The 27,412-nt window shown below is 40.9% G+C and overlaps 1 protein-coding gene across 41 annotated transcripts in view; it reads right to left on the reverse strand.

Moving 5' to 3' along the window:
• The window catches only part of MAP4 (microtubule associated protein 4), a 172,135-nt gene that overhangs the window by 69,942 nt on the left and 74,781 nt on the right, over positions 1-27,412 (reverse strand). For all 41 annotated transcript variants that reach the window (XM_021070579.1, XM_013981614.2, XM_021070593.1 and 38 more), the window contains one exon: positions 26,717-26,782. In XM_021070579.1, the coding sequence (XP_020926238.1) occupies positions 26,717-26,782 (66 nt within the window). The remainder of the gene's footprint in view (positions 1-26,716; positions 26,783-27,412) is intronic.

A 27,412-nucleotide genomic window follows, 5' to 3' on the forward strand; every position in this document is an offset into this window, starting at 1 on the left:
GCATCTGTGACCTACACCACAGCTCACGGCAACGCTGGATCCTTAACCCACTAAGTGAGGCCAGGGATCAAACCCACAACCTCAAGGTTCCTGGTCGGATTCGTTTCCACTGCACCACGACGGGAACTCCTAAAATAAATATTTTTAAAAATCTCTCAGTTTTAATATTGAATTTGGTGAATACTGCTAGATGTAACCCATATCAACTTTTGTTTGGGGTCCTTAAAACTTTTGTAAAGACAGCTGATATATAATAAGCCCTGCATATATAAAATGTACAGTTTATGTGTACAATTTCAAGGGTAAAAAGTGGTCTTGCTACCAAAAAGTTTGAGAACTGATGTCTTAAGACATCAGTATTTAGAGACATTCTCCCTCTGTAGAATTCTGCTACTCACCCAGAGTCAAGTAAAAAGATAAAGAAGCAAAAGAGCATATAGATTGAGGCAGAAGATGAGGTTACTAATCCAGCTCTTCGGAGAGACCTTAGTTAACTCATTTAGTTCCTTCAAACATCAATTTTCTCACCCATATCATCAAAGCACTGTACCCAAATCTGGTCTCTAAGCTCCCTTCCACTTAGAAAAGTCTATCGGTCCACACCCTCTACATACTACTCTGCAGGTTCATGTATTACCATCATTCTTTCAGCCCCTTCTTCCTCCAATGCCTCCTGTTTCTCCGCCCAGAGTCAAAAAGTCCAAGACAAAGAACAAGCTTCACTATGTTTTTGGGGGTAGAAAGTTAACCATCTGAGAAATGAGAAAACATACAATATAATACCTTGGTAACAGGGAGTTCCCGTTGTGGCGCAGTGGTTAACGAATCCGACTAGGAACCATGAGGTTGCGGGTTTGATCCCTGCCCTTGCTCAGTGGGTTAACGATCTGGCGTTGCCGTGAGCTGTGGTGTAGGTTGCAGACGCGGCTCGGATCCCGCGTTGCTGTGGCTCTGGCGTAGGCCGGTGGCTACAGCTCCGATTTGACCCCTAGCCTGGGAACCTCCATATGCTGCGGGTGCAGCCCAAGAAATAGCAACAACAACAACAACAACAACAACAACAACAAAAAACCTTGGTAACAGCTAAGCTGTATGATAAAGATGTGTAAATTAATGGGAAAAGAAGAAAATACTGGCAAAGGGGCTTCACAGATAAGATGGGGGGGCAATCTCTGAATGCGATATTTTCAATTACTGCTGACACTCTAACACTTATGAGAATGTCTCAGATTACTATTACAAAGATAAAATTGGCCAAGGAAATAACATGCGTATATCTATACATATATATTTGATTGTAGAATGATAAAGCAATTGTGGCAAAATGCTATTGATTGGTGAATCCAGAACAACATACAAAAGTTCTCCTCTATCTTTACTTTTTTTAACTTGAAAAAAAAAAAACCTGTCCAACTAGAGAACATGAAATATATGTCATTCTCCTTTCCAAGGATAGCATTTATTCAAGTATCCCCTTCATTATCTTCCTTACTATCTAGCCTTCCAACCTCCTAGACTTTCTTTTTTTTTTTTTTTTGTCTTTTGTCTTTTGTTGTTGTTGTTGTTGCTATTTCTTGGGCCGCTCCCTCGGCATATGGAGGTTCCCAGGCTAGGGGCTGAATCGGGGTTGAATTCCTGGCCTTGCTCCTGGCCCGGCTGTGGTGTAGGTTGCAGACACAGCTCAGATCACACGTTGCTGTGGCTCTGGTGTAGGCCGGCAGCCATGGCTCTGATTAAACTCGTAGCCTGGGAACGTCCATATGCCGTGGGTTCAGCCCCCAAAAGCAGAAAACAAACAAACAAATGAAATAACTGAGGGAAATATTGTTGATCTAAATACTGACTGGATATCTGATATTATGAATTGGTGTACGTACATGAATGGTTAATTACGTTTTTTAAAAGAGTCAATTTTTAAAGAAACAGATTGGTATAAAGATATGATGTCTGTCTGGGATTTGCTCAAAAAAAAAAAAAAAAAAATCCAGCTTGGGTGGACAGATTGAGTGCGAGATGGATGAAATCAGATTACCCATCTGTTTGAAAAGTTGAACTAAAGAGTCTCTGCCTCTAGCATGACTCCTCCTCCTCGCTTAACATATGTTCATATTATTCCCTGGTTTAAAAGTCTTTAATGTTTCCCCACAGCCTATAGAATACAGAGCAAATTTATCACACAAGACTATACAAGCCTACCAGAAACAATGTTTCATCATCATTAATCATTCAGCCACCTCACATACCTCACTTCCCAGCTAATCATACTATTCTTTACCACATCCCTCTATTCTTTCACATGAGCTGCTCTAGCCATCTGGAATACTTTACTTCACTTCCCCACACACTGTTTAGCCTTACTCATTCTTTTAGGGTTACCCCTGTAGGAAACACCTGCACGTAGCACTCCTCTTACACAGGGACTTCTTCCCTCGGTGCTCACTGGCAACCTATGCATGTAAACACATGAGGAGGGCAAGATCTAGCTCAAATCAACCGCTCCATGGCTGGCTACTTCACAGCAAGGACTGAGTCTTCCCATTCGGTATTCCTGTGGTGCCTGACCCAAGATGGTGCCCAGTGATTGGCTGCTGAATGAACAAATGATTGCAATTTGGAGAAAAAAATTCATCTGAAGATAAAAGTACTGGTAACTCTGGTGGGTTTTTCTTGAGATACACCCTAATTAAGATTCTACTCTTTGCAACACCTTTGTTCCACTTAATTTTATTCACATTATATTTTGCTGAATATTTAGATATAATCAGTATATAATTTACTTTTTTTAAATGTTCAGGGCTATTAAACAAAAGAAATTTATGTTAAGCTAAATCAGTTTATTCAAAGACTTAAGCCTGCCTGATCAGAGTAGACTATAACACCTGGGAGTTAAAAAAGCAACCATTAATAATTAGATGAGGACAACAGACATCATAAACCATGACCATCATGTACTTACACCTGTGACATGATAGATAGCTACTCTAAGTACAGAGATATAAAAACTAGGCTCTTTCTTTTGACAAAATAGGAATTAAAATATTCCCTCACAGAGTTCCCTGGTGGCTGAGCAGTTAAGAATCCAGTTAGTGGCTCCAGTCACTGCTGTGGCATGGGTTCGATCCCTGGCCTGGGAACTTCTGTGTGGCATGGGTGTGGCCAAAAAAATTAAAATATTCCCTCAAGATATCAATAACTCGTATTAAACCCCATTTCTATTTTTTTAATTAAAGGTTTATCTTTATTTATGTATTTATTGTCTTTTTAGGGCCACACCTGAGGCATATGGAAGTTCCCAGGCTAGGGGTTGAATCAGAGCTGCAGCTACAGCAACGCCAGATCTGAGCTGCATCTGTGATCTACACCACAGCTCATGGCAAGGCTGGATCCTTAACTCGCTGAGCGAGGACAGGGAACAAAAAAGCGTCTTCATGGGTACTAGTCCGGTTTGCTACCTCTGAGATATGACGGGAACGTCCCCATTTCTATTTTCATATTCTGCTATTAAATAGCTTACAGAAATGGAAGTATTTAAATTATTTTGGTTTAAAGCCAAAAAGATAATTTACAAGTAGCTATAATCAAAGTTCAACTGTGGTAGAAAACACATTTGAACATTAAACTGCATTCATGTTCACAGCCCATATTTCAATGACTTCTATTCATTCTGCCAATTTATTCCAGATAATTATGGATACTGACATTCCAGCTCTAAACTGAAAATAAAAAACCACTTTCCCAAGTAGGGCAAATTATTTAATAATTCATGGATATTTAACATTCTCATTATAGAAAATGATTTGGAACACTAAAAAACACACAATTAAGGAAATTAATGTCCAAACAATTCATTCTCTTCCTGTGGCTGGCTCCCTTATACTCTGAAGGATTTGTCCACACTTTAGTAAAAAGTTGGTCAGCAGTGTGGGTCCTTGGAAAGCTTGGATTCCCATGATTTGGGGCCAGACATGCAGCAAGATCCTCCACCCAAGGCAGCAGAGAGGTATCCAGCTAGACAGAGGAGGAGGTTTCAATCCCTCCTTTCAACACATAAACTGAGACACATTTCTTTCCTACTCTCCCTAAGTACCATACAGTGAAGGAGGCAAGACCAAATAATCTGCCAGAATCCTCTCAGACCTCTGCTTCTTTGGTTTACTGGTACCTAATAAAAGTGTATCACTGCAGGCACTTGATACAGCAGTTTCTTCTCTGCTTGGAAAAAAATGCAATGAAAACTTTTGCACCTCTGTGGTCATAACTGTGGCCCATTCTTTGGAAGGGTGTATTAATAGTACATGCAAACACTACACTAAATCTTCAGAAGAGCGGACCATCAATGCCTTAGCAGGCGACCAATTTTCTCTAAACCAAATGAAAGCATCCTGTGTTGAAGTATAAACTAAAGCAAGTACCCTGGGAGCCCAAGCAGCTGCTATACTTGAATGTTAAGGCAGCAACAATGACTACACTAACTGTAGTATGGATAGGTTCTACTGATTGCTTACAGAAAAACAATGACCAGCTCAGGTCTCCCAAGTGCTGAGAGTTAGCCCGAGAATCAGTTATCATAGCCCCAAAGAATCTCTTATTTCCTGTAACCACAGGTTTAAAATTGGGGAAAAAAAAATTTCATTATAAAGTCTGTTAACTCAGTCTCATCAAGTTTCTCATGTCAAGTTAGGACACTGGCAGGAAAAGAATGGAAGAATGTGACACCTGGAGTGGAGACAAGTGGTTATATTCAAATGAAATTTACAACCATGAATCTCCAAGTCACTCTAGCTCTTACCAGTGAAGGAGCTTGCCTTTGATCCCTGAGGATACTAGCCTTCCTGATTAAAACCCCTGAGAAAATTTCACCTGGGGCACATGCTTTGAAAGAGGATGCTCATTTCCATCATGGCCTACAACAACCACCCTCTGCCTCCTCTAGACCCATAACTAGGGACAAGTCCCAGCAGGCTCAAGGGCAGAATTTGCTAGGCCAAAGTCAATGGGCCACAACCCAAAACTTTAGACCTTTTTTTTTTTTTTTTCTTTTTGTCTTTTTTTTTTTTGGCTATTTCTTGGGCCGCTCTTGCGGCATATGGAGGTTCCCAGGCTAGGGGTCAAATCGGAGCTGTAGCCACCGGCCTACACCAGAGCCACAGCAACGCGGGATCCGAGCCGTGTCTGCAACCTATACCACAACTCACGGCAATGCCGGAGCGTCAACCCACTGAGCAAGGGCAGGGACTGAACCCGCAACCTCATGGTTCCTAGTCGGATTTGTTAACCACTGCGCCACGACGGGAACTCCAAGACTGGTTTTAAGTGCACAGAAAACCGAACAGAAGGTACATAGATTTCCCAAATACTATCCACACTACCACAACCAAGTCTCCCTTTAACATCAATATCCCCACCACCAAGGTACATTGGTCACAATCAATGAACCTACATTGACACATCATTATTGCCCAAAGTCATAGAGTCTACTTTTTGTTGTTGTTGTCTTTTTAGGGCCACACCTGCAGCATATGGAGGTTCTCAGGCTAGGGGTCTAATCGGAGCTGCAGCTACCAGTCTACACCACAGCCATGCAGGATCCAAGCTATGTCTGCAGCCTACACCACAGTTCTCAGCAACACCAGCTCCTTAACCCACTGAGCCAGGCCAGGGATCGAACCCATGTCCTTACGGATACCAGCTGGGTTCATTAATCACTGAGCCATGATAGGAACTCCTTTTACATTTTTTAATGGTTTTAAAAAAATAAGAAAATTCTGTGAAATTCACATTTCAGAGCCCCAAAATCAATGGACACAGATATATTCATTTGTTTAAGTACTGTCTATGGCTGCTTTTGTGCTACAGCAGCAGAGTTAGGTATTTGTGATAGAGACTATATGGCCTGCAAAGCCTTAAATATTTACATCTGGTCCTTTACAGATAAATGCCAAGTCTAGGGGAACAGACACACACCATGATGCTAAAAGAAATAACTTGCACAGGGACAAATATTACAACGTTCTGGTAATAATATATTGCTGGGGAACACATACAGAAACAGATGCTAAGAACATTTGACCAAGGGGGGTAGAATATATTTTTATATTGGGCCTACTGCATTAATACAGGTTCACTTTCTAGAGATGCCAAATTTTATGGGTTAATTTCTGCAGCTAGAAGTGGCTCTAACAGCTCACTCAGATCGGTGACTAAAATTTGGACTCAACAGCGACCTATGTTTAATAAGAAAGAGTTGCCAAAGCTTCTGAAGCAAGATGTAAAGAAGTGAATGCAAAGGATTAGGGAGAGAGAACATTTAATAGATTTCTCATCTATGACCTAAGGTGTACAAGAAGCCCCAGCAAGACACTCCTTTAATTAAGGCACTGAGAAATGTATTAGTCAGGGGGAGCACCTGCATCCTTGAAAAGCTCTGTAGTCTTTTTCCCTTATAGTAAGTACGCCTAAACCCCTAGACCTCACTTGGCAAACTTCATCTGCAAAGGGCCAGACGAAATTATCTATGCTTTGCAGGACATACCGTCCCTGTCACAACTCCCAGGTACGACCATGGTGGGGAGTGGGGGTCATCACTGAAGTGAGTTCTCTGACTCCAATAGGACAGCAGAGGCCGAGTGACAAGGTGGATACATCTACTATAAAAGGAGCAGGGTTGTGGAGTTCCTGTCATGGCTCAGTGGTTAACGAATCCGATTAGGAACCACGAGGTTGCGGGTTTGATTTCTGGTCTCACTCAATGGGTTAAGGATCTGGTGTTGCCATCCGGTGTAGGTCGTAGATGTGGCTTGGATCCCGAGTTGCTCTGGCTCTGGTATAGGCCGGTGGCTACAGCTCCAATTAGACCCCTAGCCTGGGAACTTCCATATGCCACAGGTGCAGCCCTAGAAAAAACAAACAAACAAACAAAATAAATAAAAGGAGCCGGGCTGTATCAGTAATCAGAATGCCTTGGCCCACCAAGAGCTTCAGTGGTGGTTAATTGATCCCAGTATTCCATAAGGAGCCTACTAAAATATGGACTAATTTATATAATAGGAAAAAACTCTACCTCTGGTAGTAATAACTGTTCTGGAAAAGGCAAGAACTCTCATCCAATTTTGGACTCAAGTCAATTCACAAACCCAGAGCCCTTTATGAAGGACTCTGCATTGTTTCCATGAGTACATACTGTGAATCCTCCTCTATGCTTTCCCAAAGGCCATTTACAGGAGTGACTATGAATTAGGGAAAAGGACCTTTTAGGGATTACTATTTCCTGAGGTCCCAAAATGCCAATGTGTCCTACTAGTCAAAAGCTGAGTGGGATTCACCTAGAATATCTCCTCCCTGTCAAGATATTAAACTGAAAGCAATACCCAGTTCCTAGATGAATTAAAGAGATTAATACCACTTTCAAAGACCTGAAAGAAACAAAAGTGGTGCTATCTATCACATTGCCATTTAACTCATCAATCTGGCAACTGCAAAAGTTAGATGGATCTTGGAGAATAACTGTGGACTATCTAAACCATAATCAGATTATTCCTTCTGGCAGCTGATACACCAGGATCTTTCCTGGAGCAAATCAACACAGTCCCAGCACTTAGTTTAGTAAACTGCTACTGACCCAGTTAATGTGTTTTTCCCCACACTCCACTACAAGGACCACCAGAAGCATTTCGTTTTTGCCTGCCTTTTACATGCCTCTGAGTCTTGCCTCAGGGCTACATTAGTTCTCTTGTAATATAACCCACAGTGATGCTGAACATTATGACATTTCAAAAAATATCATGCTAGTCTATGGCATTATGTTAAGTGGGTCTGATTGGTAGGAAGCAGCAAACACAAATGCTTTAGTAAAAACATACACAAACTGGAGAAAAGGAGATAAATCACAAAAATTCAAGGGCCTGTCACATCTGGAACTGACAGCCCCAAACACATCAAGATTCCCCTTTTGAGGTGAATGATAAGTTGCTACGACCTGTATCATCAACAACGAAGAACAGGTACAATGCTTAGTAGGCCTTTTTTGATTTTAGAGGCAACACATACCACACTTGAGTGTATTTCTTTAACCCATTGACAAAGTTACCTAGAAGGCTGACAGTTTAGAGTAGGGACAGAGCAAGAGAAGGTTCTGCAGCAAGGTCAGGTTGCTGCTCAAGCTGCTGTGCCACTTGGGCCTTATGATTCAGCAGATCCAATAACAGCTGCAGTGTCCATGGCAAATAAGATGCTGAATAAGGCCCCTAGGCAGCAAGAATAACAGAATCGGAGCCCAAACCTCTATATTTTTGGAGAAAAATACAGACAACTACATGCCCTAAAAAATTAGCTTAAGGCTTGCTATTGGACCACGGTAGAGAGTAAAGACCTAACCACGGGGTATATAGTGTGATAGTGTAACCATGAACTTCGAAGCATGAGCTAGATGTTGCACACCCCACCCAGATGTAACGGTTGCATGTGGAGCACCAATCAACAAGTAGGAACACATAAAGAGACAGATCTGGATTCAGGGAGATCCAAAGATATGCGTAAGTTACACAAGCAGGTGGCTCAGACTCCCTCAACTGTTGCCCAGTCCTCTCTTCCTCAATTCATGCCAACAGCCTCCTGAGAATTCCATATGACAGCTAATGGAGAAGAAACAACTCCAGTCTGGTTTATTCATGGATCTGCACAGTATGCTTATACAGATGCAATAATACAGCCTCACTGTATGTATGGTGAAAGAAAATCCTTCAAGTAAGTGGATGGAACTTTGAGCAGCACATCTGGTTGCCCCTCTGCCTGGAATGAGATACACTCAGCACAAAGGCACACTGGTTATAGTAAGATATTTGTGTCCCATGTGACAAATCATTAAAGGGCACTCATTGTAAAGAAGCTCTTAATAACCAGGTTAACAAATGACATACTCTATGGATATCATGAGTCTTTTTTGCCCCAGCCACCAGAGTGCTTCTTCAATGGAACCATGAAAAAGTGGCCATTGTGGCAGGGATAGAGGCTATGAATGGGCTCAACAACGTGGACTTGCCCTAAACAAGTCTCACCTGGCTAATGTTACTGCCAACTGTACTTAATCTGCCAAAATCATAGTCCCAAACACAGTCTCCTCTATGGTACCATTCCCAGAGAGACTAACTAGCCACTTCGTGGCATGACTATACTAAACTGATATCCTTGAGATGGGTGGGGGGGATGTGGGAGTGGTTAGACAGGGTAGAGATTTGTCCTCAGAGGACTAGACATGTATTCTGAATAGAGATTTGCCTTCTCTGCCTACATTGCTTCTGTCAGTATTACAAAATGCATGATCCACTGTCATAACATTTCACATAGCATTGCCTCCAATCAGTAAGCCCATTTCGGAGTGCCCATCGTGGCTCAGTGGTTAACGAATGTGACTAGGAACCATGAGGTTGCAGGTTCGATTCCTGGCCTTGCTCAGTGGGTTAGGGATCCGGCATTGCCATGAGCTGTGGTGTAGGTCGTAGATGTGGCTCGGATCCCGCATTGCTGTGGCTCTGGCGTAGGCCGGCAGCTACAGCTCCAATTAGACCCCTAGCCTGGGAATCTCCATATGCCGTGGGAGCGGTCCTAGAAAAGGCAAAAAGAAAAAAAAGAAAAAAACAAAAACGAAAACAAAAAAAACATTTCACAGCAAAGGGGGGAAAATGGGCTCATGCATATGGAATTAACCGTATCACACCTTATCATTCAGGATGGCTGGCCTGATTAAAAGACACACTTGCTTACTAGAGACTCACTCACATGGAGTTCTTGTTGTGGCTTGGCGATTAAAGAACCTATTAGTATCCATGAGGATGTGGTTCAATTCCTGGCCTTGCTCGGGGGTTAAGGATTTGGCATTGCTTTGAGCTATGGTATAGTTTTGCAGACATGGCTCAGATCCTGAATTGCTGTGGCTGTGGCATAGGCTAGCAGCTGCAGCTCCAATTTGACCCCTAGCCTGGGAACCTCCACATGCCGCAGGTGAAGCCCTAAAAAAGACAAAAAGGAGTTCCCGTCGTGGCGCAGTGGTTAACGAATCCGACTAGGAACCATAAGGTTGTGGGTTCGGTCCCTGCCCTTGCTCAGTGGGTTAACGATCCGGCGTTGCTGTGAGCTGTGGTATAGGTTGCAGAGGCGCTCGGATCCGCGTTGCTGTGGCTCTGGTGTAAGCCAGTGGCTACAGCTCCGATTCAACCCCTAGCCTGGGAACCTCCATATGCCGCGGGAGCGGCCCAAAGAAATAGCAAAAAGACAAAAAAAAAAAAAAAAAACTCAGTTACAGTTTCAGTTGGGAGACAAGACCCTAAAAGAACAGGGTAAGGCTCTGAATCAGATTCTCATAGGGTGCTGTCACCTAGACAGCCAAAATAAATGGGTCTGGGAATCACTATTATATTCGATAACCCACTCAATGAATTTTCATTTCCACTCCTGACAACTTTGAGTTCTGCTAGTTTAAGGGTCTTAATCCCCAAAGAGGAAAATATACCTACCAGCATATACAGTGGTTCAACTGAATTAGAAAAGGAGACTACTACCTGGCCATTTTGGACTCATTCCACTGAACCAACAGACAGAAAAGAGGGTTATTCTATTGGCTGGAATGATTGAACCTCACTATCAAAGGAAAGTTGGGTTGTCACAACACAATGAAAGCAAGGAGGACTATGTCTGGAACCCAGGGGATCCTCTAAGGTATCTCAATATTCTATGCCAATAATAAAAGTGCATGGAAAACTAGAACAACTGAAAAAAAGCCAGACTACTGAGGAAATGAAAATTTGAAATTGTGAGAGTTCCCGTCACGGCTCAGCAGAAATGAATCTGACTAGCATCCATGAGGATGCAGGTTTGATCCTTGGCCTTGCTCAGTGGGTTAAAGATCTGGCATTGCCATGACGTGTGGTATAAGGTCATAGATATGGGTCAGATCTGGCATTGCTGTGGCTGTGGCGTAGGCTGGCAGCTATAGCTCCAATTTGACCCCTAGCTTGGGAACCTCCATATGCCATGAGCGCGGCCCTAAAAAGACAAAAAAAAAAAAAAAAAAAAAAAAGAAAAGAAAGAAAGAAAGAAGGAAACAAAAGAAAGAAATGCTGGATCATTTTACCAGGTAAAGAATTTCCACCAGCTGAGGTTCTGGCTGAGAGCAAGGGAAAGAGAAAATGGTAATTGAAGAAAGACTTCACAGACATCATTTCTAGTCTGGTGACTATTTACAGAAATGAGATCTGATGACTTTGTGTTTTTTTGTTGTTGTTGTTATAGTCTGTGCTTATTTATATATTCTCATGATTTTCTTCTTTTCTTCCTTCTTCCCATTATTATACGTTATCAAAGGTTAACTTCCCAAGTGTTCTCTTAGAATATTCAGTGGGACTGTGATTTAAAGAGTGATTCATATATCAAACAATGGAAAGCATGGCTATAGGAACTGAGCGTCTCATTCTGGGGAAAAGGATGAAAGTTGCTTCATCATATGAGAGACAGATGTATCTTGTTAGATGCAACCATAAGAGCTGTTGATATATGAAAACTCAAATACACACAGCAAAGTACACAGAGGGTGCTAGAGGAAGTGGCTCCCCTCTCTGCTTCCTGTGTGCTCTTTCCATCCTCTTGTTCCTGTTGTGTTCTGCTGGTACGCAGAACATCCAGTGGGATTCATCCCAACATGTTTCAGTGGACGCTCCTTTGAGCATCTACCCAAATACTGCCAGTGCTCCAAGCTGGCTTCTGGGCAATTGAGCAGCACCTCCCTGTACAGTTTCCTGTTTGCCAACCTTGGTCTACATCTCCTCAGCAAATAACCACTGAAGACATCCAAGATGAGAAACTGGCTTTGGAGGAAAAGGGAACTCTTTTTTCTTTCCTTTGCACTCTCCCTCAGCCTTAGGGTAGTAATGGCTCCCCAGTATCTGCCATTCCTTTATCCTTTAGAGTTCTCTCTACCTCTCAGTAGTCAGTTCCCTGTTCAAATTACCATGTGGTTTGTCTCCTGACTAAGCCCTGAATGATGCATACTAAGAAAAAAAATCAGTAAGACAGCTAAGAGGTAAATCTAAGAAGTTCTCATTACAAGAAAATCCTGTTAACTAAGTATGGTGATGGAAATTAACTAGAATTGTTGCGATGATCATTTCATAGCATATATAAACATCAAGTTTCTATGTTGCATACCTGGAACTGATGGTGTTTTATGTCAATTATACCTCAATAAAAAGAAAGAACCCATGAGATGGCTTAAATCCACATTATAGGAAAAAAAAAAATGGATAAAAGAATGAGCCATGCTTGGAGTTGTGTGGTAGCTCAGCGGAAATGAATCTGACTAGCATCCATGAGGACAAAGGTTCGATCCTTGGCCTCATTCAGTGGGTAAAAGATCCAGCATTACCGTGGTTGTGGTGTAGGCCAGCGGCTACAGCTCCGATTTGACCCCTAGCCTGGGAACCTCTATATGCCAAGGGTGAGGCAGTAAAATTAAAAAAAAAAAAAAAAAAAAAAAGAATGAGCGATGTTTAACCAAAAGAAGATAAATCATAAGGAATGTGCTAATCTCTAATTAAAAGTCTATCATGAGCTCAAGAGAATACACTGTATCTCTGCTGCTCAGTATCAACAACAGCAACGGCAGACTAGCTCTTTACTTTATAAGGAAAAACCAAAGACCAGAAATACTAACTTTTATTAACCAGAAAGCAAAACTCAAAAGTGACACTAGGAAGTCTAATGGCAATGCTTTAATTTGCAATTCACATAGCTTAAAGTCTATCTGCCCAGCTCATTTTATTTTATTCATATACATTAAGAGTGCTGCAGTAGAATCTCTGTAGTGAAATCTTTGCTTTGCACCTATCCCAAGTTATTTTCTTAGGACAAATTATTGGAAGTGCTTTTTTTGTGGGCGGCGGAGGTGGCAATGCCCATGGCATCCTGGGCCAGGGATCAAACCCACAGCCACAGCAGTTACAACACCAAAGCCCCAACCACTAGGCCACCAGGGAACTCCTGCTCAGATCACTTTAAATTGTGGTAATCCATTGGAGAATCGGATGTACCAGGCTTCTGTGGTGACAAAGTTCTAATTTTCTCACAAGAAACAAAACAAAAGACTCTTCCTTCAGTTTGCCTGCAGTCTTTCTAAAGTTCTGCCTTCAATTCTGTCCTCTAGAAATAGAGACTCTTCAAAGACAAAGGACAACAAAAGTGCCTTAGTTATATCCAATTAAAATACCATCATTTAAATAGGAAAAGGGGCTGATGGCCAGACAATGATTTCTTGGCAGAAGCACTTACCAAATTGATCCTGTAGGGGCTTTCTATATGGACATTAATCATTATCCCAATATCATCTTACATTTATTAACCCCTTCAACCAGGTAACAAAGCAATGAAAACATTTTTATGGAGTTCCCGTCGTGGCACAGTGGTTAACAAATCTGACTAGGATCCATGAGGTTTCGGTTTGATCCCTGGTCTTGCTCAGTGCGTTGAGGATCTGACGTTGCCATGAGCTATGGTGTAGGTCACAGATGCGGCTCGGATCCCAAGGTGCTGTGGCTGTGGTGTAGGCCAGCGGCTACAGCTCCGATTAGACCCCTAGCCTGGGAACCTCCATGTGCCGAAAAGGCAAAAAGACAAAAAAAAAAAAAAAAAAAAAAAAAAAGACAAAAATTTTCTGTGCCTTAATCCAAATAATTCTTTTATTACTAGGTTCTCCTTTTATTTTATTTCATTGATCATTTGTCTTTTCTAGGGCCACACCTGCAGCATATGGAGATTCCCAGGCTAGGGGTCCAATCGGAGCTACAGCTGCTACCCTACGCCACATTCATAACAAGGCTGGATCCAAGCTGAGTCTGCTATCTACACCACAGCTCAAGGCAACGCCAAATCCCCAACCCACTGAGTGAGGCCAGGGATCCAACCCACATCCTCATGGATCCTGGTCAGGCTTGTTAACCACTGAGCCACGACGAGAACTCCACAAGTCTATTACTTAAATTTAAAAAAGGAGTTCCCGTGGTGGCACAGTGGTTAACGAATCCGACTAGGAACCATGAGGTTGCCGGTTCGATCCCTGGCCTTGCTCAGTGGGTTAAGGATCCGGCGTTGCCGTGAGTTATGGTGTAGGTCACAGACACGGCTCGGACCCCGCGTTGCTATGGCTCTGGCGTAGGCTGGCAGCCACAGCTCCGATTAGACCCCTACCCTGGGAACCTCCATATGCCGCGGGAGCGGCCCAAGAAATGGCAAAAAGACAAAAAAAAAAAAAAAAAAAATTTTTTACCTCAGTGATAATGTTATAGCCACGAAAACATGTTAGATAAAGAGGAAAATGGAAAGTCATTATAAACTTAACACTGTCAGGGATATGAGGGTAACACCAGAGCAAATGGGCCAAAAAGCATATACTGAGGCTTTGCCATGGGAGAAGGGATAGGATATGTCTGTCCTTGCCACATCTCTTAAACACTACAGAAACATAGCAAGCTGTCTATGGGGAAAAGTTCTAATAGGCTCTTTTTTTCCCCCCTTCTTTTTACAGCTGTATCTGTGGCATATGGAAGTTTCTGGGCCAGGGGTCAAATGAGAGCTGCAGCTGAGGCCTAAGCCCCAGCCACGGTAACATCATATCCAATCTGAGCTGCATCTGTGAACTATGCTGCCATTTACGGCAATGCTGGATCCTTAACCCACTGTGAGGCCAGAGGATGCTGGATCAAACCCACATCCTCACAGAGGCAATGCTGGATCCTCAACCCACTGAGCCACGACAGAAACTACCCTGTTAATCGTTAGAGTGACCAGGAACTGTGCTAGAGCACCCCTCCTCATCTGCTAGAGGGGCTGTGCTGCTGCTCCTGCTGCAGAGCGCCCTCCACTCCCCAGCCAGTGGCCCCATCAGGGCATCCTCCCAACCTCTACCCCCCCTTCGCCCACTTAACTTCCATCTTAGCGGACACAACACTGCCAATTTAGAACAGATTCCTTCCTTAGAACTACCTTCAGCTTTTTTATTTAACATAATCAACAAGATTACTCAGTCAATAGCTAGTGCACACCTACACTATGCCAGACACTGGTCTAGGTGCTGAGCCACTGCAGTGACCAAAACAAAAGCCTGCCCTCACATAACATTTATCTTCTGATGGGGCAAGTCAGACAATGAACAAGATAAACAACTAAATGGACAAGTGCCATGGAGAAAATGAAAGCAGAGAAGTAGGGGAGAAAAAGAGAAGGGGTATACTTTTAGGTACAATACAGAAGGTCTTGCTAAGAAGGTGGAGCGTGAACTCTGAGTACATGTGTGGGAAGAACACCCCAGACAGAGAAAACAGCCAGGGCTTGGAGCCTAAGATAGAGGCGCACCTGGCTTGGTAATAAACAGTGCTAAGACCACTAGTGAAGCAAAGTTAACCACGGCCCGCGCGGGGCGGGGAAGGGGGGGTTAGGAGATGTGGCCAGAGCGATGACAGGGGTACCATATGGCCTTGCGGTATCTGGTAAGGACTTTAGGAAATTACTGGAAGATTCTGAGCAAAAGAATAACACGATCTATATACAGGACCACTCAGTGCTTGGGAGAATACACTGTAGGAAGCAAATGAATGCAAAGAGGGAGGCTAATTTGGGAAGTTGTTGCAGGACTCAAATCAGAGAGAGAGCAGTGGGGGTTGGGGGCTGAGGATTGGTCAGGGTCCAGATCTATTTTTCTGACAAAAGGGATGTGGGATATGAGACAAAGAGTGGATGAGGTAAGTCAGACATTCAGCCTGAGCAACTAGAAGAACATTCTATTTCTATTTAAGGAGATGGAAAAGGCTTTGTTGTTTATTTGGGAGGGGGGAGTCAGAAGTGCAGTTTTAGGACTCTCAAATTTGAGACGTCAACTCGACATCTAAATGGAGATCAAGTTCTAATTTCAAATTTCCTCAGTACTCATCCAACCTCCTCATGGAATTTAACCAATATTACATCTGTTCTTACAAAATGTTCTTTAAAACTCTGGTTAGCATTTAAATAATGTTTATATATTTGTGCATTCCTCCCTGAAATTGGACAATTCGAATAAACCCACAAGGCAGCTAATAGAGGCCTGGATATACATGCTTCAGCAGAAAATTATCTTTTTTTTTTTTTTTTAATGAGCTAGCTTTACTTATTTATTTTAGTATTTACTTATTAAGTGTATAGTTTGGTGGCATTAAGTAATTCACAAAGTCATGCAAACATCACTGTCATCCATTTCCAAAACTTTTCTCATCTTGCAAAACTGAAACTCTGTATCCACTGAAAAGTAACTTCCCATTACCCCCCTTCCAATTCCTCTCTACCATCTTTCTATTTCCTGTCTCAACGAAATCTGATTACTTATACGCTGTACCTCATACAAGTAGAATCATCTAAGTGGCATCAGTATTTTTGTGTATTTTATGTACTTTTGTGACTGGCTTATTTCACTTAGCATAACATCCCATCCATGTTGGAGCGTGTGTTGGAATTTCTTTCCTTTTCAAGGCCAAATAACTCTCCATTGTCTGTATACCTCATTTTGTTTCTCCATCGATCCACTGATAGGCACTTGGGTTGCTTCCACCTTTTTTGGCTACTGTGAATAATGCTCTTATGAACACGGTCGTACCAATATCTGTCCTTGTTTTCATGAGTCTATATCTGTAAGTGTGCTTGCTGGAACATACAGTAATTCTGTTTTTAATTTTTTGAGGATCTGTCATATTGTTTCCTATAAAAGCTGCACCAGGCTGCACCATTTTATGTTCCCACCAGCAGTGTACAAGGGTTCCAGTTTTTCCTCATCTTCACTAGCACTTGTTATTTTGTTTCTTTTAATAATAGCCTAGATCCTAATGGACATTAAGTGGTATCTCATTGTGGTTTTGATTTGCATTTTCCTAGTGATTAGTAATGTTAAGCATTTTTTCATGTGCTTACTGGCTTACATATCTTCTTTGGAGCAATGTCTAAGTCCCTGGTTCCTTTTTTCTTTTTTTTTCCTTTTCCTTTTTTTCTTTCTTGTGTGTGCTTTTTTTTTTTAGGGCTGCACCTGTGGCATATGGAAGTTCCCAGGCTAGGGGTCCAATAAGAGCTGCCGCTGCCCACCTACTCCACAGCCACAGCAAAGCAGGATCCAAACCAAGACAATGCCAGATCCTTAACTCACTGATCAAGGCCAGGGATCAAACCCGCATCCTCAAGGATACTAATAGGGTTCACAACCCACTGAGCCACAATGGGAATGCCTCCTATGCTCTTTTTCAACTGAGTTGTTTGTTTTTATGCGGTTGAGTTGTAGGAGTGCTTTATATATTCTGGCTATTAGCCGCTTGTCAGGTACATGTTTTGCAAGTATCTTCTCCTATTCCATGAGTTGCCTTTTTACTCTATTTACAGTGTCCTCTGACAGACAAAGGTTTTTAACTTTGATGGAGTCTAATTTACCTATTTCTACTTTTGTTGCCTGTGGTTTTGGAGTCACATCCAGCAAACCACTGCCAAATCTAATGTCATGAAGTTTTTGCCCTATGTTTTCTTCTGAGAGTTTTATAATTTTAGCTCTTACATTTAGGTCTTTGACCCATTTTGAGTTAATTTTTGTGTTTGGGGTAAAGGGTTCAACTATATTCTTTTGCATGTGGATATCCAGTTTTATCTTTTCCTTACTGGATGGTCTTGGTATCTCTGTCTAAAATCATCTGACATATGCATAAAACCCATATATGCAAGGGCTTATTTCTGGGCTCTCTACTCTATTCTTTGGTCTATATGCCTATTTTTATGCTAATACCACCAGTATTTTAGTAAGTGTAGCATTATAGGAAATTTTGAAATCATGAGGACAAAAAGCTCTAACTTTATTACGTTTCAAGACTATTTTGGCTATTTGGCATCCTTTGATATTCTGTATAAATTTTAGAATAGATTTTTCTTTTCTTTTTTTTTCCTTTTCTGCCTGCGCCCGCAGCATATGGAAGTTCCCGGGGCCAGGGATGAAATATGAGTTGCAGCTATGATCTATGCCACAGTTGCAGCAATACCTGATCCTTAACCCACTGCAGAGGGCTGGGAATTGAACCTGTGCTGCCAGAGACAATGCTGGATCCTTAACCCACTGCACCTTAGCAGGAACTCCTAGAATAGATTTTTCTATTTCTATGAAAGAGTAGTTGATATTTTGAGGGGAAAAAAAAAATCCTTTGAAAAATCACTTTGAATCTTCCTACCAGTGACTGATATTCTACTACTGTTGCTGCAAGCTCTTAGTTGTAGTAATCATTTGTATACATCCTCTTATCAATACCACAGAATTTTTCACAAGGAATTAGTTCTTGAGCAATGTAAAAAGCATAAAGAAGTCAGTATTACTCAAATTTATCCTTTAAAACATTAGGACAAGGGAGTTTCTGTTGCGGCTCAGTGGGTTACGAACCCAACTAGTATCCATGAGGATGTGGGTTTGAACCCTGGCCTCCCTTAGTGGGTTAAGGATCCGGCGTTGCTGTGAGCTATGGTGTAGGCTGCAGATTTGGCTCAGATCCTGTGTTGCTATGGCTGTAGCGCAGGCCAGCACTGCAGTTCCCATTTGACCCCTAACAACTAGAAAGAATACCAACAAGGAAAAAAAGACCTGAACAATATTATAAACCAAGCAGACCTACCAGATATTTATAGAACATTCCACTCAACAACAGAAGAACATACATTCTTCTCAAGTACACATGGAACATTCTTTAGGACAGACCATATGTTAAACCATAAAACAAGCTTGAATATATTTAAAAGGACTGAAATCACACCAAGTATGTTTTTTAACCACAATGGAATGAAATCAGAAAGTGACAACAGTAAGTAATTTGGGAAATTCACAAGTATGTGGAAATGAACATATTCCTAAATTACCAATAAGTAATTTGGGAAATTCACAAGTATGTGGAAATAAACATATTCCTAAATTACCAATAAGTCAAAGAAATTACAGAGACTATTAGAAAACACTCTGAGGCAAATGAAAAATAAAAACACAACATTCTGAAACTTCTGCTAAAGCAGTGCTCAAAGGGAATTTTATAGCTATAAATACCTATATCAAGTGAGAAAAGAAACTGCTAATCAAAAACATAACCTTCCACCTTAAAGAACTAGAAAAAGAGCAACCTAAACCCAAAGCAAACAGATGGAAGAAAATAATACAGATTAGAGTGGAAGTAAATGAAATAGAGAAGAGAAAAATAGACAAAGGAAATCAGGATCAAGAAAAACTGAGGTGACTCAAATTACTAACTTCAGGAATGAAAGAGGAGACATCAATACCAATCTTACAGAAATAAAAATTAATTCATGATAGATGGAAATTAGTTCATGATAGATGGAGTTCTGCTAAATTTCCCTGTATAGAATTCAAGGATCTCATCCAGGCAGACAAATATTTTGCTGATTTAACCTCTTGGGTAACTGGACAACTCTTGTGCCCCCACCTCTTACTCTTTAAATCCCACCCAGCAGGATTAAGCCATTTTTGTCCACAACAGTGACTAAGTTAATACTTCATTTATGGGTTTGTCCTCATTCTATTTTCACTTTTTGCAGTCTCCCACTCGTGTTTTCTGAGATCACTTCTCAAAGGTCCATTCCTTCCAACTGCCTTTCTGATGATTGCTTAGCACTTAAAGAAGATCTATATTGTGGTAGAAAGAGCATACATAAGGCTTCTTACCAGGCTTAAGGTCAATTTTAAGGTCTCATTAATTTTCAACTTCTTCTAATGAAAAATGAATAAATATTGTTATACATTCAAAAGTGCTTCACAAATGCTAAAGTATTATAAAAATAAGTTATCCTTAGTATTAATGAGATATAAAATTATATTACATACAGAAAAATCTGTTCAAGCCTTTCAGGTAAAACTACAAGATTAGTTTAACAGCAGCTGTGTGTGAATGTTAGCGGTTCCTTGGCTAAAAATCCTCTGGCCTCTGATAGAGTGTGGCTCTTTCTATAATGCTTGAATTTTCCATGGAAAGCAGGATGTATTTATGTATTACTTGTAGAATTACAAATAAAAAAAGAAAACATTCTGTATCTACATATGCCTTTGGTATGGGGTAGAGCTTCATTCCACAAAGAGAAGGAAATCATATAAACAAAATTATGGTTTAAAAGGTCTATCAGCATCACGGACTCAATGAAAGCTCAGGAAGAAGCTATTTTAATCCATTTAAACAAAACTCCAATAGAAATAGAAATCACATGGCTCACAGTATAATTAAATGCCTGCTTAGATGAAGGTTCTTAAGTTTAGTTCCTGAGCTGACTTCAAGGGAGTCCTAAATGACCTAGAAGTAAATACAACATGTTGTGTTAATGGGTACATGTGGATTTTTCTGAGAAGGTCTCTATTTTTACCAGAGAGCAAAGAATCAAATACTTTAAGAAATATCAGGTGTTGGTATTTTACTGGTGTTTCCAACATGCAACTCATAACTGGAAAAAGAAAGGAAAAAAACCTAAAGCTTTGTTTCCTGGATTTAGGGAGGGGCAGAGGGAATGGCTGTCTTGCTGTGTCTACATCTAGGAACACAGTGTACAGCTCTATGTTTAGGCTTCCTTTATGAGCTAGATGATGCCTACATATGTTTGGTTATAACAGCTGTTCAGAAACTCTAACATTACAGATTTATTTTTCTGTTGAGATTTCACATTTTTTGGTGCCTTAGAATTTTTCTTAGACAAAATCTTTTGCATTCCCTCTGACAATACAAGTGAAGGTGATGAAATACCTAGGATACTTTCTGTGTCATGACATTCTAATAAGGCAGTTGTACTGTTTCACTGCTGGGCTGACCTAGGGGAATGATAACATATCACATTCAGACGGTTATTAAAATAAACACCCACCTACTCTGATCACAATGAAAACCACCAGTAAAACTGCCTTTTGCGAAGCACATGGTGTACTGCATCTAGCCCCACACAATATAAATAACAGTAATTTGCCTCCAAGGCACCAGAGAGGTTTACTCTACAAATAATTTGTGGTTTAAGTCTTGTTAAGCATTCAATGTAATGGAAACAGCATCAAAGTAAAATGGAGAATAATCTAGTTTTATCCATGACTTAACACTGTGCCTGCCCCACCAGTCCTGTGTATTTTTTCAGAACACTCTCTAGCCTCCCAGAGCCACCATCTTATAAGGTCAACAAGGAGGAAGAACCCAATTGAAGCCAGGTTTCATCTCATTTTCATCAAAATAAATACACTAATAAAACCCAAGAATTGCCCCCATCCATTAAAGTATTAATCCTCAGGTACTATAAGAAAGTTACGATTGTGAATTATTCTTTATAGCATTTAAATTATTGTGCTTCAAATAGATTACTGAGCTCTCTTAATTAAAGGAAACCTAAAAACATTAAATTGAGCTTGCTTTGTTTCTATTTTGTGGCCATACCTGTGACTTGCAGAAGTTCCCAGGCCAGGGATCAAACCCACAGCAGCAACCCAAGCCATAACAGTGATAATGCCAGGTCTTGACCTGCTGAACCACCAAGGAACTCCTAAATTGAACTTTCTTAATAAAAAGAAGTGTCTGCCAAGCTAAAAAAAAATTCTTTATGCTATAAAAATTACCTTAGGTATTCAATATTTTCACCATCTTAATTTAGTTAACATATTACATTTGCAAATCTGTAAAGAAACACTAACCCAGAATGGCTAGGGGATTGGATATTACATTGAATGTATCCCAGATACAACATACTGGATTATCAAATAATGAAGTTACAAAATTAAAATGTTATTGAATGGACCGTGTTTTATTTATTAATTCAGAAGGCATTTCAGGAAGACTGAATTTCAACTGCGTTAAACAAAACATAAGTGGAGTATTAGAAAGTGTCTAAGAGTTCCCACTGTGGCTCAGTGGGTTAAGAACCTGACATAGTGTCTGTGAGGATGTGGTTTCAATCCCTGATCTCACTCGGTGGGTTAAAGATCCAGCATTGCCATGAGCTGCAGCATAGGTCACAGATGCACCTTGGATCCTGCGTTGCTGTAGCTGTGGCGTAGGCCTGCAGCTGCAGCTCTGATTTAACCCCTAGTCTGGGAACCTCCACATGCCACAGGTGTGGCCCTAAAAAGAAAAAAGTACCTAATGGTAATTGATATGCCATGGAAACTGTCTTTTGGGATAACTTCTTATTGCCACTCTGCCAAAAATCTTTCTCACCAGATGCTATAAAATATCAAATAGTTCTTTGGGCTTCTTAACTCTTAAAAACAGATTCCGGATAAAAGGGAGTTCACTCTGATAATCCAAAATGACAACATAAGTGAAGGTGCCTGGCAAAAGGGAGGAAAAAGCCCATATAATTAGGCAATTATCATAGATTGGATTAGAAGCTTCATTAGACCGAGAGCTCATGCCTCAAGGGTCTTTATTTTCAAAACTCATGTTTTGCTCACATTATACTTCAGTAATTAAGAGCCCAACCAAAGTCCAGTCCATACGTGTTAGTGTAAGATGTTTATTAGTGTAATTTATTTAATACAATGATCACATTAAAATGTCCCAATATACAAAACCATTGAAGTCTAAAGTCATAAAAAATACGAACTTAGGTGTGTAAATAAAAGTTTTTTAAAATATTATTTAAAAACAAAGTTTGACATCTTCAATATTGGGCCAAAAAGAAAAAAAAGAAAAAAAGAGATTGCATATAAGAAACAACACATTTCAACAGAGCAACCCTGACAGGTCTGGCTGCCTCATCAGTAAGATCCTGGGCCACTGGGCATGACCATTGGGACAATACAGTATTTCATCACAGGACTGGCTACTTCAGATGAAGCTCTATGAGCAACATTACATTTACTTCCTTCAAAATGAAACATCCAAGTGAAATAGCTAACAATATACACCAAATTTTATATGGCTGTTAGTAGAAAGTATCAACAATTCCATAAATTCAAAAAGAAAACAACAAATTTCAAAAATAAAACATGACAAAAATGGAAATTAAAATGGAATGAATCAACATCAATAATGAAGTGTTTGTGTTTCTGACTATAGACACAGGGTCCCACTCAGGCTTTTCTACCCCCATCACCTAGACAAGCTGTGAAGACTAGTTAGTTAGAAGTGACAGGATGTCAAATACAACTTTTTTTTTTTTCCCGCCTCTTTGGGGCCGCACTTGTGGCATATGGAGGTTCCCAGGCTAGGGGTCCAATCAGAGCTGTAGCTGCCAGCCTACGCCACAGCCACAGCAACGAAGGATCCGAGCCGCGTCTGTGACCTACACCACAGCTCACGGCAACACCAGATCCTTAACCCACTGACCAAGGCCAGGGATTGAACCCACAACCTCATGGTTCCTAGTAGAATTCGTTTCCACTGCAGCATGATGGGAACTCCAAGTATGACTTTTAAAAGTTAGCACTACCGGTTGTGAAAACCTCCTTGGGCAGAAAAAGAAAGGCACCAAAAAACCCCCAAAGGGAAAGAGCTCTGCTTTATTTGACGGTGTGCTCTCCTATGGCACTTTTCGTATTTTACTTTAATGGTAAGTATTTTCATATTTATCTGTTGCTTAAAAGGTAAGTACAAACTCTTCCCTCTAAAATGTACCTTCTCTCCAGAACCCATAGTAGGAATTCCTGGTAGAGGCACAAACCCTTGTGCCCCCAGTAGGAAATGCTCCCTAAATTTCAGAAGTCACAGCAAGGACTCAGTTTAAACTTGCATAATATTCTAACTTTCCCATCCCAAAAGTAGTTTTACTTTTTATACCAGAGGATTTAAGACAATATACATCTCAAAATCTTCCTCAGAACACAGTGCCAAATATTTATTTTAATCTGAAATAATCGGTGGGTGGCTTAGCAATTATAAAACCTGCATGGCAAGAGGATAGAAAATTTCAGAGTATCTCACATTCCAGATCTTAAACCAGAACTCCTCTATACTTTCAAAACATAACCCATGTTTTATGTTCTAAAAATCCAATCAAAGCTTGTCATTTGAAAAGTTCCACAGTATTTGTCCCAGATGGTTCCAGATTTTTTAGCTATTAGTTTGGAAAAATGAGGAAAGAGAAGGAGTCCTACTGAGTCAGTCCTCAGAACGTGTGACAGTAAATGCCAAGGTTCATGGGAAAGGACCTGATATACTGGTCTTCACATGTGACCCACCAATCCCACCACGGAATGCATAAAGGACTCAAGGGAGGTTAACCCTGAATGGAGTCTGAGTCTGGTTAGATCAGTCATTTCATTAGAAACCTGATCACTAGTTGTAGTTCTTTAATCTGTTGCAACTGCATTTCCTTCTCAGGTTAACAGAGTTATTTTCTATCAGTATTATCTATATCCCAGGATTCTAAAAATACAGGACTCCATTTTCCTTAACTTCTCAATTACTTACTTTGACAGTTCATGATCATGTTGAAATTTGGGATATGAAATTCTATACACAGTAATAAGGCTGTCAAATTTGCAAGAGAATCTAAGCCTGGACAGACCACAATTTCCTAACAGAAACAATTTCAGTCCAACTTGCAAATAACAAAGAATGATTTAATTTGAGGAAGTATTTTTCCAAGTTTAATCAGAGATACTCTGAATTAGAAAGCTTTAAATTAAAACAGCTATCATTAGGTGGAGAGAAACACGGGCAGTCTAAAAGATGACTCTAGCCTACAAGCGAGCTCAGAGGGAGAGAGGAGGGAGAGGGAAAGGGCAGTTCATGGCAGTGCTGGTGGACTCCGTTCCTTTCAAATGCACACCTTTTTTGTTTGCTGTTATAATACTCTGACTCAGGTTGAAGATCTGAAAACTAAAAAAAAAAAAAAAAAAAAAGCCAACCGAAAATGTTTAAAGAAAAGAAAAAGGTGAGACTGAATTAAATGATAAAATGAGTTTAAAGAGAGAACAAGAAATACAAGACATTAGATGGCCTTCATAAAAATACTAAAATTAAAAAGAAATTTTTTGGTACTTGGTGCTCACAAAGGGAAAGGAGGTTCCATCAAGCCCTATGGAGCACAAGAAGAAGCAGGTGGTTTGCTCAGGCATCAGCAGAAATAGGCCCCGAAGAACTACCCTCAGTTTCTTCTACATCTTGTCCAGGAAGGAAAGCAAAGCTCTGCAAAATGCTGAAGGTTTTACAAGTATAACGGTGCTTAGGAAAGATCACTGGTCTGGTGTTGCAGCAGCCCCAGTGTTGAGAGACACTCTAGGGTTCTGGCAGGAGAAAAACAGAAAGGGAGGAAGAAGTAGGAAAGGGAAGGAAAGGGTGGAAAAGCAAAGGTCATTAGTACACAGCAAGTTCAACACAGTAAGATGCTCACAAAGCCTTTATACACTACCAGCAGAGCTAGTCTGCTCTTAGGACTATAGGTAACACTCTGAAGGAAACAGAAATGGCAATTTTCAAAACAGCATGGAGCTACATGCTCCAGTTAATGATGGCCAAATCAGAATGAAGTCACAACATGCTCGGAAAACATGCACTCTTTGCACCCCCACCCCAAGCTCAACGAAGCATGCATATTTTCAGTAAAGCAACAGAATGCAACATCTTTCTGCATGGACTATATTCTACACAAGGGTGGAGAGGTGTCCAAGAGCAGGAAGATCTGCTCTCATAAAGGCCCTGGGCAGTTCATAAACAGCTTGGTTCTTTTTTGCCGCCAGGGAACTAAAGTCTTGAAACAGTAAGGGCCAGGCTGCGTGCTTTGCCTGTCCTTTTCCCCTGCACTATTTAGCTGTGGCAGTGGGAAACAGCTGCTACATTTAAGTCTGCGTCCCCTCTGGTCAGACTTGACATCATGCTGGAGAAGAAACCTACTCTAACTGTGGGAGTCATTTCCTTCCTAGATGAAAACGGCATTCATTCTTCCAAATGGCTCACCACACCAATGCCCTTCAAGCCTTTCCTTCCTCTGGCACTGCCTCCTTTTTAAAGAAAAGTGAATCTATTCCTTTCTAAAAGTTCATATTCAAGTTTCTTCTGCCTCTAATCATGGGGATATCTCTACAAATGTTTTCGTAAAACCCAAATTGTATAGACAATTTTGCTTTCAAAGCAGGCACAGAAACAGTCAATACCACATATGAACTAAGATAATAAAGGAAACAAAAATTTCAGTTCACAAAACTGTAAGATAAATGAGGTAGCACTTCTGGTTGTTTTTAGCTTTGAAGTAAAGAGTTCCTAATTTATGAGTTGCTAATAAGGATTTATTGCCACTGGATAAAACTAACATTCACAACAAATACAACCTGGTCATCAATAAACCTAAGAAACAAAGATGTATACAACATTTCTAAAGGTCACAAGAGACCCTCCCAAAGAGCCTCAGCGGCCAAAGGACTCCAACTTAACATATTCTGATGATGGTCATTCTGCATCAAAAACGTATTTTTAAGATTGGTCCAGCTCTTGTGTGGTACAACTACAAAAGATATTCAAGGAATATCAAATGAAGTGCACTCTTCCCATTGCTGGAAATATTATGTGGCAGATGCCCCGGGTTTATATACAACACCAAGAACAGGAGTACCCTTAGAAATAATTCATATGTTTCCACAAACAATCCTCCTCACCAGAGCTTTTCAAGGTGTGCACTGTTGACTGTTTCACCCCACATTTGGGGAATCCTGGGAACCACTTACCAGTAGTGTCACTCCCTTCTATTCCGTGATCACCGTTGGCGAGCACTGTTGGTTTAGATGGAGTGCCTGCAACAACCACAAAGAATAATTACCACTGTGACAGAAAAATGAAAACAGATGCAACTACTTACTGTCTGACTACACTCTTCACAGCATTAGCTTAAAACAGATAAAGTCTGTTCAAAATTTAAAGATCCAATAAAAGGATGGAGTTCCCGTCGTGGCTTAGTGGTAAATGAACCTGACTAGGAACCATGAGGTTGTGGGTTCAGTCCCTGGCCTTACTCAGTGGGTTAAGGATCTGGTGTTGCCGTGAGCTGTGGTGTAGGTTGCAGACACAGCTTGGATCCCGAGTTGCTGTGGCTGGCAGCTACAGCTCCGATTCAACCCCTATAGTCTAGGAACCTCCATATGCCGTGGGAGCGGCCCTAGAAAGGGTAAGACAATCAATCAATCAATCAATCAAGATCCAATAAAAGGAAACCAAGAAACACAGACCAGAACTGAGTCATTAATTTCTACAGCATTCAAATTCTTTTTTTTTTTGCTTTTTTGTCTTTTTAAGGCCGTGCCTATGGTATTTGGAGGTTCCCAGGCTAGGGGTCTTAGAGCTGTTGCTGCTGGCCTACACCATAGCTCACAGGAATGTCGGATCCTTAATCCACTGAGGGAGACCAGGGATCAAACTCACATCCT

The sequence above is a fragment of the Sus scrofa genome, chromosome 13 (assembly GCF_000003025.6).
Source record: "Sus scrofa isolate TJ Tabasco breed Duroc chromosome 13, Sscrofa11.1, whole genome shotgun sequence".
Taxonomy (NCBI): Eukaryota; Metazoa; Chordata; class Mammalia; order Artiodactyla; family Suidae; genus Sus; species Sus scrofa.